This window comes from Athene cunicularia (assembly GCF_003259725.1).
Source record: "Athene cunicularia isolate RWA chromosome 1 unlocalized genomic scaffold, athCun1 chr1_part1, whole genome shotgun sequence".
NCBI lineage: Eukaryota > Metazoa > Chordata > Aves > Strigiformes > Strigidae > Athene > Athene cunicularia.
The window spans coordinates 25,735,278-25,753,736 of NW_020799091.1; the positions used below are offsets into that span (position 1 = coordinate 25,735,278).

General features: G+C 38.2%; 1 protein-coding gene across 3 annotated transcripts in view; it reads right to left on the reverse strand.

Annotated features, from left to right (window-relative positions):
- TRPC4 (transient receptor potential cation channel subfamily C member 4) overlaps window positions 1-18,459 on the reverse strand; it is a 104,522-nt gene that overhangs the window by 62,286 nt on the left and 23,777 nt on the right. For 2 of the 3 annotated variants that reach the window (XM_026854671.1, XM_026854663.1), the window contains one exon: window positions 13,311-13,829. In XM_026854671.1, coding sequence (XP_026710472.1) covers window positions 13,311-13,829 — 519 coding nt within the window. Of the gene's footprint in view, window positions 1-1,142; window positions 1,221-13,310; window positions 13,830-18,459 lie in introns of those variants that run through there. The other variant, XM_026854680.1, reaches the window with a different exon arrangement.

Here is an 18,459-nt window from a genome sequence, read left to right on the forward strand (position 1 = left end):
TATGCATTCACCTTTGGCTTTCTCCTCTTCATCAAAATTTTCTGTAAAATCCTTCCTTATGAAGTCCTTGCTTGTTTGCAAGTGTTCACCCACAACTGAGCCAGCCTATTCTCTTGCAAGCAAAAGAGTTTTCACTTTCTTAAAATCTTTCCTCAAAATGCTTATTTTTGCAAAACTATTTCTTCAGTCTTTTGCCTCACTAAAACTTTCGCATCTTTCACTAGAGGTGTATTTGATATTAATACAGTAGCGGAAACAGTAAATATCCAGTTAGAATAGCAGGATCTGAATTAAGCAGAAAGATTTAAAAAAAAAAAAAAAAAAGGTATAAACCACCCTATTTGGAGATTCCACAGAGATTCCATAATTCAAGCCAAGAATGAAATTAAAAACTAAGTGGAAATACTGGTGGATTCACTGTGTCAGAGGAGAACAGAGATGAGGGAAAGAAACAGCAACTTGAGAAAAAGAAAGAGCAACTTAAGTAGCCGGTGCTGTCAAAATGCTATTCAATAACATACACAGAGGACAGGGAAATCTGTCCCTCCAGAATGGACCCATAGTTGTATGGAACTGGTCAAGAATAGTGATAAATCACTGGATAGTAAAGAAACAGTGCTTACCAAACCACACAGCTGTGTGACTTTTGTTCTCTAAGGAACACTGCCAGTTGCTGTTGTATACGGTTACTGAGGGGCAAGTGACAGTATGAAATGGTGATGCCAGAAGGCATTTCCCTTCTTGTGCTAACACTCGTAGATAGCAGCATTCCACAGAATCTCTGAATAATGCAACACTGGACACCTAAGTTGAAATAAATTCTATTATAAATTCAGCTATAGAAAATGAGGTCTAAGACAGTCATCAGGACCTCTCTTCACCAGCCAATGATAACTTCAAACACCAAATAATCTCATTTTAGATTAGATAAACAAAATGATATTTTCAAAGTTTCTATTCCTCTCCGTGAATGACTACCACTGACTAGGGATCAAGTTTGAGGTTGAAACACCTAAATTTAGGCATATGTAAGTAGTGTGCATTACTTAACTAAGCTCCCACCATCAGTGACTATCTAGTTAATACAGTCAATTGATCCTAGGAAGAAATTTACCTTACATCTGGAGATACAATTCAGTTACATACAGACACCTAGTGCTGTTTCAGATTCCCTGAAGTATTTAGTTCTGTCATCTTGATCTGGAAGGGCACATATCCCCTGTAGATATTGTGCCATATCTATCAGCTCTGTTTATTCATCTCAAATAGCTTAGGTGATCTCAAATACCAGTAGACAGCTGTGCTTAGGAAACTAAGCTGATTGCTTGTGCCTGTTAAGGTGAATCATGCTCTAGGACCCACTGACTGTAAATTAGTGAGTGTAACAGGAGCTTACCCATCTGGCTCTCCTATAAACCACAGGCAGACCTTAAAGAGGTTTCAACTCCTCCATCTCTCCTACCAACTGACATGCCCAAGTATATCCACGGTACCTGCACAAGACTGAGATACACAGAAAAGATGGGTTATTGTAGAAAGGAAAACTACTGGTCTCTTGAATCCCTGGAACACCTTCTAATGGGGAGTGTACAGGATATGATGTGTACAGGAAGAGTCTGTAATCTCAATTCTTTGTTTGGGGCTGGCTAAGCATTTGCCTAAGCAGAAAAAGAGAGAAAACTGAAAGCAGTTACATGTCAGATAAGCAGATCAGTTCCTGAGTGTGTCTGCAAAGCCTAACATGTAGTACATATGACCTGCTAAATGGTCTACTTCCATTATTGTGAGACCAAATATAATACAAATATAATTGTGCTTTCAGTTCTATCATCTATTGTTTAACCCCCCCACAGGTTTTATGTTCTGTCAGGTCCTGTAAATTTAGCACATATAAATGTAAGTCAAATTACCAGGAAAGTTAAGCAACATAGAAGAAAGACTGTTATATTCTATATTCATTAGTGATATTAATGAAATACAACTATCTAGGCAACAAAACTAGCAAGCTTTTCACAGTCTTTCAGTAAAAGCTCAGCATGCTTTTATTTTTTTCCCCAATCCTTCCTTCAGTCCTCACAACAGTATTTAGCAGATATTGATGTGTTGTTTTCCAGACTACTGAAGCTGTAACTAACAACAGCAATTTCTTCTGGAGTTTTTCCCTCAAAAGGCATAATCCTTGCTTTGTTGTCATGTTTTAAAAGACAGTTAAGAATTTATTTTAAGGAGAAGAAATGGATGATACTGTATTCACAAAAGCAAATGAAGAAAAATCCTTTTTCTTGTCCCAAGAAATCATTCTCTTAGGCAGATACAAATGACAAAAGGTCCTCAAAATTTCACTGAAGCACAAGAAATAGAGCAGTTCTGTGGCACATCTAAGCAGGAGCTTTATCAAGTAACACAAAAGCAGGGGTACCATAGAGTACCATAAACTGCTCTAGCTGTACCCTCTCTGCTGAGGTAAATTGGATTAGTTTCATTCATTAAGTAGAAAAAAAACCCACATTAATTTGTTTTGCCAGTGTCATGAGTGCATTATCCACAAAACAAGTAAAATACAAGCCTTAAGAAAAAAAAAAAAATAATAAAGTTATTCCTGCTGTATTTGCTGCACCCTTCATTATTAGGAGCTGCAATCAGCCTTACAATGTAATTACTGATCTCAAGGTGCCCTATCTGTAACCACCTTGAAATCTGACCTGAAGCACACTTATCAACTTCATCAGAAAGGACTGAGACAATCCTAAGGCAGTGTAAATTGGGGCACTCTTCATGGTTACGGAAGTCTCAAGGAGCACCCCTTCAAACAGAGTAAGAAGTTCATGTCCCCCTTCGGGAATCCTTTTGTGTCTCGGGTATGAATAAGGCACCAGGAAACTCAACATACATTTCAATGACTTGGATGAAAGGCCAAGTGGCACAGATAGCAACACAAGTAATTATTCCATAAATCTTTAAGTGATTAGGGAGTTAACATACTTACGAAGTTGGACAGAAGCTGTGGATACCTATACTTTCTTTGTGAATCTAACATGCAATCAACTTTCTAAAATCACTGAGCAAGCTGGTGACAAAGGAACTAAAATCCACTGTTCTGCCTACTTAACCATACTGATTCTTGTGTTACTGAGACTGGGAAACAAGAGAAGTTTCCTTTCCTGAGTGTGTATTCACAAGGGTTTTTATTCCTAGGAGTCCTGTTTGATCTGCTCTATCTCCCAAGATAGAGTCATTAAATTAGGGAAAACAAGATTCAACAGAAATGTGTGAGAGTGCATGGCTCTGAGACACTGTTCTCCTGGTGCTCAGCCTAGGGAGTGATTGTATCTAAGCCTCAAGCTCCTTCTGCCTCCTGCTGTGTGTAGCTTCCTTCTTTGGGAGGCAAAAGCAGTGACCTTGGATGGGGCCCAGGAATATTTGCCATAGTATCAGCTGTGTGGATAGGGCAACAGAGAATGGGCAATTCAGTAAGAAAAGAGAGGCAGTGTTAGAAAAAGGAGGAGACAAAGGGTGATGAAGACATAAATATGGATCCTGAGATTCCTCGAGTGTGCCAATAAAAAGGAGAAAGGACATTTAAATGTATCACTACACAAAGCTATTGAGTCTCGTGGTATATTTTGTGTCCAAATAACCACAAATGAAGGTTTTTTTCAGTGGTGTCATTGAATCCAAATTATTGACTGAAAGCTATTCTAGTATTTGGACTAACCATGAAAAAGTAGATTGTGAAAGCTCAAAGTTCAAATGAGCATTATCAGAGTGCTGACAATTTCCCCTTACTTGTGATACCTCCACTGTGCATCAGGATTTATCAAGTCTTAGGCTAAAAGGAAGTGGGTCAAAGGAGAATAGGAGACTCTGCTAGACCATGCCAAAGGAGATGGTCTGATGATGATCTAATGGAGTGGGGAAGAATGCCGTCCTATTATTTGCAGAAGAAAGCCAAGTGTTTCTGTAAGGAGGACGTAATAGTTTTGTGTGATCATTTTCTTTTCAGTATGGAAAATACCCTAGAAGTTCAAAGGCTAACAGTCAAACTTGAGAGCTATATGACTTTCACAAGTATAAGCTCCTGTTTCTCATACCGGTTCCATACTCAACACCTCTCTTTATTTTTCCACCTTAACTCCTGACTTGGAAAATTTAGAAACTTTTATTCTCTGCTTAAAAAATTCAGTAAAGATCTGATCTCTTTGGAAACACAAGAGTATGAGTTAATACAACAGGAGTTTGTTTTTCTCATTAAGCTTTGGTTTGATAATGGATGTACATATTGATGGAGACAATGGAAGAAGAAACCCTTTACTATTTTAATCGTGATAACTAAGGCCTACAGCAAAAACAAAGGGTAAGGAGGGAAGAGAAGAATGCTCTGTGGACATCTGGTGGAGCAAAGAGAAGGCAGATAAAAGAACCAGCAGACAGGCCTCAAACAAGTTTGCTTTGGTTGTCTTGTCTTATTGTTCAATAAACACTTATATTAATGGAAGGAGTCCTGCCAAGCAGTGGAAAAATCTGCACTGCAACAGCATGCAAAAGTTTCAGTCAGCAGGTTCAAATGTGCTTTGGTTAAGCAGTCATTCTATCTTACGCCAACTGCACCTAGCACAGGCATGGAAAGGTTAAATCTTGGACAAGAGGACAGAAAGCTTTGTGTAAGAGCCTTCTACGAGGTATGAGATGTTTAAGAGTGCCCTGGGAGCTAAGAAACAGAAAAAATAGAAAGAAATTAAATACTCCTCTATGAGTTAGATGCCTCTATGAGCTCTCCATGCTGCAAGGGCAGTTACTAGAGCTGAAATAATGCGAATTATCTGAAGCTCCTGGGCTTTGCTAAAATGACTTGCAGTGAGGAGTGAAGCGTAGCTGTTGGTGTAGCTGTAGCAGAAGGTGTGGGGAGCACGAAGGAGTAGCTACACAAGGGAGGGTGTGGCAGCAGTCAGGAATGGCTGATGGAGGCCATGGGAGGAACGGAGGTAGCTTGGTCTCATCATGCAGCAAAACTAACTAACCTGAGCTGTGGGTTAGGTGCGCTTGCAGGGGTGGGAGGAAGAACAGCCAGATCCTCAGCAAATATATGGAGGGAGGAAAGAGTAAATTCCTATAGTTACAGGTTTACATTCAAAATGAAATCCTGTATGCTAACTTTATTTATTCACCTTGTTCAAGATTATTTTTTTTCTCTAAAATTTTGTTTGCTAAGCAAATATTTTGTTATTCTAAGTAGAAAAAAATAGCTCATGGTGATAAATCTACCCCAGGTTTGTAGGGAAGCTTGTAGGTACATTAGTAGTGACTCCTTCAAGCCAAAAGCCAATTTCTGTTGCTGCCAGTCATATTCTAACAGAAGGGTTATGAACTGCTGATTAGGGATATGCCCTACTGGTTGTTCCTGCTTGAGGCTGACAGTCCAGAAACATTTCTTTTAAGGAAGATGCAGAAAAGGAAGTGAAACGAGCGATTTCCACTGCACTTCATTAAGAGCAGATCTCCTCCTCTTTGAGTTAATTACTTCTAGCAAGTGTTCAAAATAAAAAGACGGTGTCAATTCATGGCTAGTTTAACCAGAACTGTGATGAAGAGGGTTGCAACTTGTGTGGAGCATATAGCATTCAAAGGTTACTGACGCCTTCTGAGACATCATTAAAAAGTTAGTGCTGAGATCAATTTCCCCTTATGTGGGCTCTAAGCCTTCAGAAGCTGAAATCTATTACCACAGGGTAGAAATCGCAGTTGATGCTGTAAATTATCTAACTTGGATCTACATTTTCATTGCCTAGTAAAGTAATTCTTCTAATTGAAGTGCCCTGTTTCCTTAGCCAGCCAAAGGAGCAGGGAGATGTCTCTGGAGTTAACATCGATGTCTTATCTTGAGCAGACGGGATCTCCCTCTGCGCATACCTCTGTCTTTTGACTGTATAAGGAATTTGCTCATATACTTTAGGAGGATTGCTTTAACATGCATTTAAAATGTAGGCACAATTAAATGCTGTATTAAGCATATATGCTCCCACCCTGTGATTAAAGAATATTTTTTTCTAGCAACAATAAGTACAGCTTTCACAGGGTCATCTACACTTCATTAAATTCTGAGGTAATAGATTACCAATTAGAGTAAGACTTTAAGTATGTGTAGCAGATAAGGTACGTACATAATTTATGCTATTTAACAATCCGTGAAGTCTTTATCTATAAACACAGAGATTTTTATATGATTTACAAAGCAAACATATAACCTATTTTAGACTACCTGGCTCTTTCCTGGAAAAATGTTTATCAAACTTTTCGAACACTATAGCTGAGAGTCTGCAGAAAAGGGTCTTTTGGAGACATGGACCTAAACGTGCATACATCACTCCTCCCAGTTATGGGATTCATAGACTAAACACATCTTCCTTTGGTGTTAAAAATGTCCAAACATTATCAGAGTCCACTTTTTGTGGGGTTTTGCTATTTTTCACATGGAGACTTCTGACTACACCTTTCCAGTCTTCTGACAAATATTCACATACACAGTGACTTGCTAAGAGATGGCTATTGTGTTTCTGTTTATCTTTCAGGTACATTTTTTGTTTAAACACAGGTTAATTCGTAGATGTTGTGTTTCCAAAGTCATTCCTGCTTGCAGAGTCAATAATTCAGGTTGGTGCATCTGAAAGAGTTTTAATGAGAAATTAATTGTAATTGCTACTAAAATTACTCAAAATCAATCTGTGGTTCCAAAGGAAAATTATACTCTCTGAGACAGTCACAAAGCTTGACTTAGACTCTTAAACTATATTGTTCCTGGAGGTGTTCTACAGAAATTCTCAGCATTTCCAGACATATTTTATATTCCACAGGTGAATAGAAGGCCAATGTTCCAGCAGAATGGCAGTTTATACATTAAAAAACATTACTAAGGACATAGCAACTTCTCATTTCAGTACTTCAAAATTATTTTCTGTAGGCATTGTTGAGATATGAAATTTTGGTAAGGAATAACTTTTGCTTTCTCTCATATTTATACTGCTTTGTTTAATAATATTATATGGAAGATATAAGGAATAATTAAGCATTGCATTGTCAAAAATGCTAAAGTCCAAGTGAAATAAGAAGAAACTGCAGTCAAACAAAATGCTTTATTGAAATGTTTAGACAGAAACATGAAATGACAGATTTGAAATTATTTAACATGTTTTAAATGAAAATTTCACTGAATTTGTGACATTATTATGAAACATTTCCAATTCATTGAGGCTGTACTTTGCATAGAAAACTAGTAGAGAACTGATGACTGCATTTTGAAAAGTCCTCTTTTGAGCAGGAGCAAACAGATGGCTTTTATTATCAAAAACAAACACCTTTTTTTATCCCTTTGCCTAGAAAACAGGAATTGATCAATGAAATGTGAATATCATATTACTTTATTTAAGACTTTAATTAAACAATTAATAATTTAGTGATACTGCTCATATTGGTAATCACTGCTGTGTGTTTTATGGGAACATAGAAGTTTATGTTAAAAACAATTGATCAATGATGTGTGTTACCTACGTGGGGGAGTCCTATCTCACTTCTTGTCAACTTGTAAATAAGTGAGAATCTACTCACAAGCTGGTCTCCCTGAAACATTTTCTGTGAAATTCTTATTAAGAAAGCCTATACTCTTGTAAATGTTTTTAACTGTGTTAAATTGTTAAAATCCTCTTTCACTCTTTCTCTGCCTCTTTGCCCATTCAGGCTCGGTAGGGGCTAATAACTCAGAAAACCAGGGCCTGCTCCCGGGAAGTAGGAACTACTATAAGATCAACTAGAGGTATTTGGGAGAGTTTTAGTAGTTAAGCAGCTGAATTACTGCTAAACATTGATTATTCAGGTGCATAGAAATGTACTGAAAAGAGAAATGAAAATTTAGAAATGGTTCTATGTTTTAAATCAAACCTTTAAAAAAGTTAATTCACGATCAGGAAAAATGTCCTTCCTGAATGTATCTTTTAGCACATTTAGTTCCTGCTTCTTTATCTACACCTCAGCATGATACATAACTATGCATGGGTGCTAGATAAACTATGCATTTACTTCAGTTTTTAAAGTAGTAAAAAAGCTTATTAAAATGCTTCCAGAGCATCAAAACTGAAACATAGAGAATTTAACCCACTTCACATCCAGCTAATATCAAGTATTCTAAATTGTCCAGTGATTTTGTACTTACAGAGGAAGGTAAAAATGATCAGAATAAACTAAGATGGAAAATAAAAAAAACCTCAAACCAAAATCAGCTAGTTTTTTTTCATTTGAAAAGTGAAAGAGAAAAAAGTAACAGCTATATACTTAAAAATTTATATTTCCGCCGTATTGATATCATAATGTCTAATAACAAAGCAAAATGAGACAGCACTGACGATAATTATAACCTCATCCTGTTACTATGTTTGGGCTTATACAGATATAGTTTAAATGACATGGGCCAGTTCGCATGAGACGAGACAGAGATATAAATTATTAGTATTATTAGTATTTAAATTGCACTAATTAAACTTATTGTGAAATCAGAGCATATTGATTTAGTCTATTAATCCTTCCCCCTACTTTATCTCACATATATGGGAAAATTAGTGAGCATTTTAGTAAGCACCTTCTCACGTATGTGACAATATACATGTAATACCTAAAAAAGAACCAAAACTAAAACGAAACTAACTGAAGGGTGAGAGACGCTGGGGTTTTGCTGTAATTTCTCTATTAAAAACTCTCAATATATGAGACAGAACATGCATTTTTGAAATTGGTAGCAAAGAAGACTGTCCACTATTATAGACTGCTACTATTCACTGCTACTTAATTGCATTGTTGCACCAGTGCCTGAAGTCAGAATGTCATATTATTATTACAGGTAGAATAATTTTTGCTTGTGAATCATATACAGAACTGGGGATTTCCCTTTTACATCCATGAATAAAGCTGCAGTTTAATCAGGTAACATTTTTATTTGGTTCAGGAAAATGGGAAACTATTTCTCATTACTCATTGTGTGCTTAGAATCTAGCAAAATGAAAAATTGTAAGTGACAGCCTTCATAAAGCCAAATTCTCCCTTGGTTGAGATAGTATTATATGATAGATAATTAGACAACAAAATGTTTGTGCCCAATGCAGAGTGGCTGCATGAGTTCATGGAATCCCTCTTTGCTGCTAGTTGTAGCCCAGGCAACAGTAGGTGTCAGAAACTGGCACCATAAGCATCAGCGTGTCTTTGCTTATAATCAAACAGCATCAGTGGTACAAAATGAACAGGAAAAAAAAATGGTACCTTGGGTGCTCTGTCCCATGTGCTATGCTTAAAAATACCTGTGGGTAAGGACACAAAATATACATGCTGGTAGATACTCTCTGGTTCTGCCACTTTACTCAGAACAGACAGTGTCCACTGTCTCACCAGACATTATTCTGAAGTGTAAACTTGAACCTATAAATGTCTTTCAACATCACTAGTTATTAATGAAAGAAGATAGATGGTTTTATCAGGGAATTTTCTTCTTTGGTAATCCATAGGAGATTCCCTCATGACTCCATGGACTGAGAATTGATATCACTGAGATGCTTTTTGACAGTACACAAATGAGGATCACAGTATTATGGCAAGTGTGAAAGGCATGGATATGCAGAGGATAAGCACCTTTCCCTGGGGAGAACCTCAAATCCAGCTGGCATAAACTTTTTGGTTTTGTGGAGAAGGTCCACTTCAGGAGCAATCTGGTGACCATGAACAATGTAGACAACTCTGAGAATGAACGTGCTTTCTTCATTTCCATAGATCATAATACAGAAGTGGTACCAGGGATTTGCAGACCACTACACTAAGCATTGCTTAATCACTTCACTTACAAGAGCTCTTCTCTGTTCATTACAAATTTCTAGATCTACATTTGATCAAACACTATGTAGTTTTAGAAGCTTCTCAACAACTCCCAGCTTTTCTCATGTTTGTCAACTTTCCTTTCTTTACACAATGAAAATTCTTCACCATCCACTTGTCCGCTTTTTGTACAAGTACCTTCATAATCTCCTGTTCCTACCCAGTCTTTGGGATTAAACTAAACTGTACTATCCAAAATTTACTCCAGTCCTTTACAAGGACTAATATGTTTCATACTCCCTTGATTATTACTGCCAAGAGGAATTACTACTAATAATTTCTGGTGTTGTACTAATAAGTTTTGGTGTTTTGGTAAAAGAAAAAAAGTAATTAACTCTTGAGCAAATAATTGTAAAAGCAATGTAAAAGGACAGGTGTTCCTATTTTACTTGTCCTCATTCTTCATTATTTTATTACTTTTTCGTGCAATTTCTGGACTTAAGACTGGATGTTCTGAACAACCAGACCTGACTGCTTACTTGTGAGCTCTGACCAATACAGAATTACAATATCCTATGGTAACAGCGTGAATAAAGGCTGAGGTGTTAGGGATGGGTGGTAAAATAAGAAGACTATGTATTCTTACCGGTTTTGATGTCTTTATGGGGTAGGGGTGAGGGGGCAGGAATAGGTTGGAGGGCTTATTTTGTTATTATTTTGCAGGATGCAGGAAAGTTAAGAGAAAGAAAGATAGTAACTAAAACTGATAGCATCAAAAAACTATGTCAAAATCCATGTTTGCTTCTGCCATGATAGAAAAGTCTTTGGTGGAGAACTGACTCTTGGTGGCTGAGACACACAGAGCAGAGGAAGCAGATGTATCACCCCAAACCAGTATTTTTAAACAGGTTAAATCCAAAATAATGTATTAATGCATTAATTAAAATCCACCCCACACTTTTTCCTGCCATTTTAAAAATAAAATTTGTAAATTGCATCTGCTGCTTGCCATTAAGCTTACCTTAGATAGTTGCAGTGTAAGGATATATGAAATGTGAGAGCATGTGGTTCACTGAATTATTTGTTAATTTAATTATCTGGTTAAGGATTAATTAGTATAACAGAGATAGAAAACAACAAGAAAAGTGATAAATTCAACACAGTATCCAGGGATGAAGATGACGACTTCAGACTCTGACAAATGTGCCATTAAAGGACCGGCTGCAACTGCCTTGAGGAGGGTCAACCCAACGAGTATTATGGGATGTTTGAGGGGGTTCATGGGACTCATGGGAAGTTCAAAGTTATTATGGGATTTCAGAGGGGTCTTGTGGGATTATATAAAATTTATTATGGGATGTTTAGGGAAAGGGTAAATGGTGGGGAAGGATCAGGGAGGAACAAGCATGGCAAAATAGAGAGGAGAATGCAATCAAGGGGTGGGTCTGTAAGCAGGGCCAGTCAATATGTTTGTGCCCGTGACAGAGACCCTGGGGTCTCCAGGTGCTCCTGGCTGGGCTCCAGTCCCTGGGCTGACATAACCCCCAGGCCCTCAACACTGCTGTATTCAGTGGTGCCTGTAACATCCTTAACACAGGGAATAGACTTGTCCGATCTGTTTTCATCATGATCCATACACACTAGGACAGCCAGAATCCAAGCATGTGCTATGCCTGAAGTAAGTTTCTTGACCTTGGAGCTGTACCTACTAGAATACTGGGTTTATAATCAGAAATAAAACAACTGATCAGTTATAGTGGATACTATTTGATCCAGAATCTAGCAGGGAATACATTTAGAAACACAGTAAAAGAATCTAATAAAACTTGATTTTACTTCAGGGAGACTCAAATGGTAGGGATAATGGGAAATATTTATAGAAATTTAAAATCTATGTAAAATATAGACGATTCACTGATTTAGAATTGTTGCACTAAATCAGTATTTCTTTAATATTTCCTATTACGAAGAATCAATGAAGTGGAATCAGCTGTATTACTGCATTTTAATTAGGCATGGGAATGAGATGCAACTATAAAAAACACTACATCCTACAGATGTCTCTCACCGTCTCTATCTCAAATTTAAAAAATTCAAGCTTTGTATTAAGGTTTAAAAAACAACAACCATGGGAAGTTAGGATTCTATTTCAATGCATGTACCCTTTTGAAAACAAGTCCAAGCTAGAATTTCCTAAGACTGTAGGACAAGATTGGCATTTCAAGAAATAGAAATAGTAGTTATTAAGAAAAGTCTGGAATAGAACCATCTGAAAATAATTTACAATGGGAGTGAGTATGTTGCCTAAAACATTATACTATCAAATATAAAATTATGCAATAAATTTTATGAAGGAAAAAATGCTTCTAAGAAGAATTATGAAGTAAGAGACCAATTGAGATATCTTACCAGCAGTACTTCAGTAGGTCTCTACCGTCACAGTAACTTCTTAGAACTACTAAATTGTATTTCAAATGGACAACAGAATACTTACATATTTCTTGTTTCTGCAAATCTTTCTAACATACTTAATATATTAAACCATTTACTATTATATTGTGCAGAACAGAGATTTAGCAGTGATAGACTAGTTCAGTACGACACAGAGATTTCTTAAGCATTTGCCATATTTTATATGAACAAGTAATATTTCATTACTAACAGCATTGTCTTGCCTATATACTTTCACAGTTCAGCTGACTGGATGTACAGGTTCCAAATGAGATGATAAACCATGTCCTGACATGATGATGAGCAGGGATCAAGTGAAGTTTTGGAAATATCAGAGGAACTGTCTTCCTAACTCATTTTTCTGGTTTGATTCTTTTGCTTTTGCATGCACATAATAACTAGAGTATTTTTAAAAGAAATGCAGACATCTTCTTATACGAATTGAATAGCTATATCAGTGAATCAAACTCATGAAGTTTTAACTGTCATGGAAACCAATACCCAGGTATCTCTGTTTTGGATTCTTTATGAAAAAGAATATGAATGTCAAAATTTTGAGGAGTCATGCTTTGCTATTAATCTTATGTTTCTGTATCTATTTATAATAGCTATTTTTTGAAGAAACCTCTCTACAGAGGTACCATAGTATTTATAGGTGTTTAAACACAGAGCCTTCTTTTAATGTTAGACAAAATTAAAGCTAATTTGAAGTATGCTGTATATATTTCTCCTCTTATTACTGAAGAGCTCTTCAGAGCACAACTACCGGAGGCTATCTCTATTCAGGTGCAAAAGAAAAAAAAAGTTTCTGTGCTATAACAGAACATTTTAAATTCTGATACTATCAAACTATAACAGCTACTCAAACTCATCTAATTAAAAATATAAAAAGAGAAGAGACTCTGTAGAACAAAAAAAGATAAGCAGCAATTTGTCTCAGTTAGAAGGATGTATTTCAGGCTATTATCTATCACATTACTACTACTAAATATGCTTAAATATTCTCCAGCACTCACCTCTTTTTGACGGTACTTAATTGCCAGTTTCAATCTTGCAAGATCATTACCACTTTGTTCTTCTATCAAGCTATTATCATCTCTGTAATTAAGAATAATTTCCAATTCCCTGGAACTCCGTGTCTGATCCAGGAGATCTTTTGCAAATTGCTTGCATTGCCGTGACAGTTCCTCATACTCTGACTTAAATTCATTTTCGACTTTACTCAGTTCCTGCAGCTCCCAGCTCAGTTGAAAAGCAGTAAGAAAAGGATCCTCGCTGGACAAAGCAATCAATGATGGGCTTGCCAGAGCCTTGTAGATATTGAGTCTGGATCGAGAGTGGCGGAGGCTGTCCACGTCTGAACTTGAGACACATTCAACACAGTTACAGCGGACCTCGTGTGGCCTGGGCACAGAGACCCCTTTCTGCACAAGGAGCTTTATGATTTCATAATTGTTAGTGTGGGCAGCCAGAATAATGGGTGTGATATCCGGTGTAAATTCTGAAAACTGCTTGTCCAGAAGCACTGGTGGCACCTGTGAAAAAAGGCAAAACCCTTATAGGCCTCTTCATCGAACAAGAGCTATAGAAAATTAGGCTACCAAGTTTACTGGATAGTACACTTACTGATGGATCTTTGCTTCTGGCTAGAGTTGAAGGAAACACTTTAAATGTTAACAATTCAGTTAGCTAAGATAGCCTCTTTTCGGTTAATAAATTGCTATAAACAGGGTGTGATTTTTCATAAAAACTGTACATAAGCAACCCATGGGCAACAATTTGTTAGAGCAAATGATTAGATAAACAAGGAAGACTCAGATACAGAGGTCCTGTTGGGTCCCTTCAAGTGCCAGCTGTAAACAAGATGAAACTGATTTCTCATCTCTCACTGGTTAATCTGAGTTTTATAGGAAAGACAGAATCATGGAGGCATAATTTTCATTATCTGAAGGAAGCTGTGAACAGGACACAGATGAATTAGAGTTAAAAAATAAAATGGGCAAATAAATGAGAAAGAAAGGATACATTTTCTTAAAGAGAAGGTTAGAAATGTGATCATGTAGAGAAACAAAGACGCTGCAAAGACTTTAACATCTTCAGACTCAGTTCTACATTTACATGCACAAAGATACTCTCTTTAAAGGAAAATGGGTGAGTTGACAGAACAAGGGCCCCAAGAGACCATTTTTAAAGCCTCTTATGATGTGTATTTCTGTATTTTCAGTCTTCTGGTATGTTTCTGTATTTTATCAGAAGACTGTAAGTTCTTTCATTTTAAACTTTTTTCTTTATTTCAGAATACCAGACTCAAGTCTTTCCCATATCAAGACAGGTCACTAGACTAGTATGATGAAGTCATATGTGTAATTAGCCAATGTCAATCAAAAAAATGGTACTGGCATCATCACTTCTGAACTGCCTTTAGTCCATAGCTCAATAACCAAGTACAAGCTCAATCCATGTCAGTGAGGTGCTCTGAGTGATGCTCCTTTAGGAGGAAGGAAAAGGGAAAACATTTGACTCAAAGTTATCTGAAGGCTAGGGAAATAGATGGCCACTGAAGGAAGGAAAAAATGTTTGCTAGAAGTCTTATGACAGCAGAATGACCTTGTTGCCAGCTGGAAAAAACACAAATATTTATGAAGAAAAGTTAATTGGAAACAGGTAAAGCATGTGAGAACAGTGTGAGAATGAGTTGAAATGAGATACGTTTAGAGTCTTGAGAGGGAAAGAACTAAAGCAAAAAATGGAATCAGGCAGAAACTCAGTGTAAAAGGAAACTAGAATGAAATTAAGCCGAAAATAAATGGCAGTCTGTAGATCTAAATCCATATAAAATCCATAGATCCATGATTTTTCTTCTCCCTCCTTCTAATGAAGACATTATGTACTTTGTACATTTTCTAGCTGTTCTGCATGTAAACCAGCTCATGTTTGTTCAATGGGACTGTGTCCATGTAGAGGAGCTGCTATGTGTGTGGGCTGTAAAACAGGGGCCTGAAGCACTAATTAGCTGAATGAGAAAATCACTTTGGAAGGTGGACACTTATTCATGTAAAAAGGGTCGGAAAGTCAAAACTGGAGATCTGGCATTCAGGATTGTAATCATATATCCCTAGGGAAACCATCCCCGCCCGTCCATAGCATACTGCTGACCTTGAGCAGCTGTGCCAGATTCTGAGAAGGCATGGGGAGTCAACGGGCAGAAATCTCTTTTCTCTCTTCCCACGCACTCACACATGCACACCTGGCTTGGCACTGGGAAGGCTGGCACAGAGTATGTTTTATAGCAGGACTGTGGAATGCCAGAGCTAGCCCACTCACCCACACGACCCTATGCAGAGGGAGCAACCATCCTCACAGCCCTCCCCATAAGCTTATGTGAGATGTTTATAACCAGCGGTTTTGAGCTGAGCATCTCCTGAGCAAATTTTCTTCTGCTTTCTTTATTCTGAGGTACAAACAAGACAGCATAGAGTCTGCAGGAATATAGATAAACATGTGTTTAAAATTACTCAGGAGGTAAGGAACCCAACTGAGAATATACTGAAGGTACATATGAATGTGGGAGACACAAGAACAAGCAAAAGGTCTGTGTGCTGTGCCTGGTCTCAGCTGTGGTCAGGACAATAAACACAACATGGGCATATGTCTCCTGAGAGGACTCTCTGGCTATGTCCACACTGCTCTGTCAGGTCTTTTCCAGATCAACTCTGGGTCATCTGTCACCTCCAGGTTGAACACTGGGCAGAGCCCACCTGGGGATGCCCATGTATCCTGATAACTTCATTATTCCTGTCCACTGTGGACCAAGGCTTGACATCCATATCTGTTTTCTCACCTGTCTGTGGTGTCAGTGAGGAAAATGAGACCCATTTCCAACCCCAGACGTCACTGGTTGTTGTGTCTTAGATTTATCTTCTCTTTTACTTACATATTATATAGAAAAAGAAGAGAGGATATGCATGCATATACACACTACTCCTCTTTCTAAACTGCAACTGTGGCCAATGCTTTTGAGGCTAAAAAGAGATGAAAATGGCAGTAGAGGCTTAAACTTTGCATTAGAACTGAGATTTTGGGCTACCACAGGTCTGAAAAAGGATTATAGGGAGAGATATGTTGTGCTCAGACAGTGTCTGCCACAATTACTGACACTCCCTCATGGACCCAGGGTCAGGGTATCAGGGAATAGAGGAGAGAGCTGCAAGGGCAGAAAACTCAAGCCTACAAAGCTGTAACTCCAAACTCACTGACTGCTCAGAGTATTCATCTGACAATTAGCGTGTCATTATCTTTGTACTTTCTGACAGTACTAAACCAATATTTGCTTCAACCCCTGCCAGAACTGAAGGCTATCTTAACATGTCATTAACCACAATCTTCTCTGAAAAATTAACAGAGACACAGCTTCAAACAACATGGCATTACAATGATTGACTTGTATGTGGGGTCCATTAACTCAAAAGCTGCTTGTTTTTCTCATAGGTTATCAAAACCTTTCATCTTAAGGTAACTCAGCTATAAAGCTAATGCATACATTTTGGAATTCACACCATCAGAATTTACCCAAATATAGAATTGTGTATGAAATAATTTCAGCCTTAACTTACAGAAACATTTAAAGTTAAAGAGCAAACACTAAGACTGCAATTCAATTACATCATGAATTTAACCCCCTGACCCTTTACCTCCTATTTTAAGATTTCCTACTCAATTAAACCAAAGATATAGAGAAACCAAAGCAATAAGGTCAAATTATTCCCTCATCTGCAGCATAATGAAGTATTTATCTTTTGAAGTTCTGAGTGCTCTCATGGCACTTAGAATATTTCAGCATTTAACTGTTGACCCAGAGTACTTGCTCTAAAGTCACCAGACTCATGATGAATTTTACTCTCAAGCCTCTGAAAAAAAAAAATCCACTCTAAAGAAGCCAAAGCAAATAACCAGCACACATTGGTATTAGCCACATAATCTAAAGCTTTGACAGAACAGTCACAGACAACATATGAATCTTCCTTAAATCCTGGGACAACGGGAAGCTGCTAGGTCTTACAGTCACTGACAGTGATTGTGACTTCCGCAGGGTTAGGAGTGGTGTAACTACATTATACACTTCAGCATTAACGTGTTAGCATGAGTCTGCTTAAATGTAGAAAGGTCAAATGATTTTTGCCTTCGTACATTTTGTCGAAAATTTTCTACTTCAACACTAGTTATAGAATCAGAGAATGGTTTGGGTTGGAAGTGACATTAAAGATCATCTAGTTCCAACCCCCCTGCCATGGGCAGGGACACCTTACACTAGAGCAGGTTGCTTAAAGCCCCGTCCAACCTGGCCTTGAACACTGCCAGGGAGGGGGCAGCCACAGCTTCAATGAGCAATCTGTTCCCTCACAGGGAAGAATTTCTTCCTTACATTTAATTTAAATCTGCCCTCTTTCAGTTTAAAGCTATTACCCCTTGTCCTATCACTACACTCCCTGAGAAAGAGTCCCTCCCCAGCATTCTTGTAGGGCCCCTTTAGGTACTGGAAGGCCACTATAAGGTCTCTCCAGAGCCTCCTCTTCTCCAGGCTGAACAACCCCAAGTCTCTCAGCCTGTCCTCATAAGGGAGGTGCTCCAGCCCTCTGACCTTCTTCATGGCCTCCTCTGGTGTAACTCGCACAGGTTCATGTCCTTCTTATACTGGGGGTCCCAGAGCTGAACACAGTACTCCATGTGAGGTCTCACAAGAGCGGAGCAGAAGGGGAGAATCACCTCCCTCTACCTGCTAGTCAGACTTCTCTTGATGCAGCCCAGGAAATAGTTGTCTTTCTGGGCTGCAAACACACATTAACTGGGTCCTGTTGAGCTTCTTGTCAACCAATACCTGTAAGTCCTTCTCCTCAGGGCTGCTATCAATCCATGCTCTGCCGAGTCTGTATTTGTGCATGGGATTGCCTTGACCCATGTGCAGGACCTCGCACTGGGCCTTGCTGACCTCTCAAGCCTGTCCAGGTCCCTCTGGATGGCACATCCCTTCCCTCCAGCATGTTGACTGCACCACACAGCTGGGTGTCATTGGCAAACCTGAGGGTGCACTCAGTCCCTCTGTCCATGTCATCAAGATGTTAAACAGCACCAGTCCCAACACCGACCCCCGAGGAACACCACTCATCA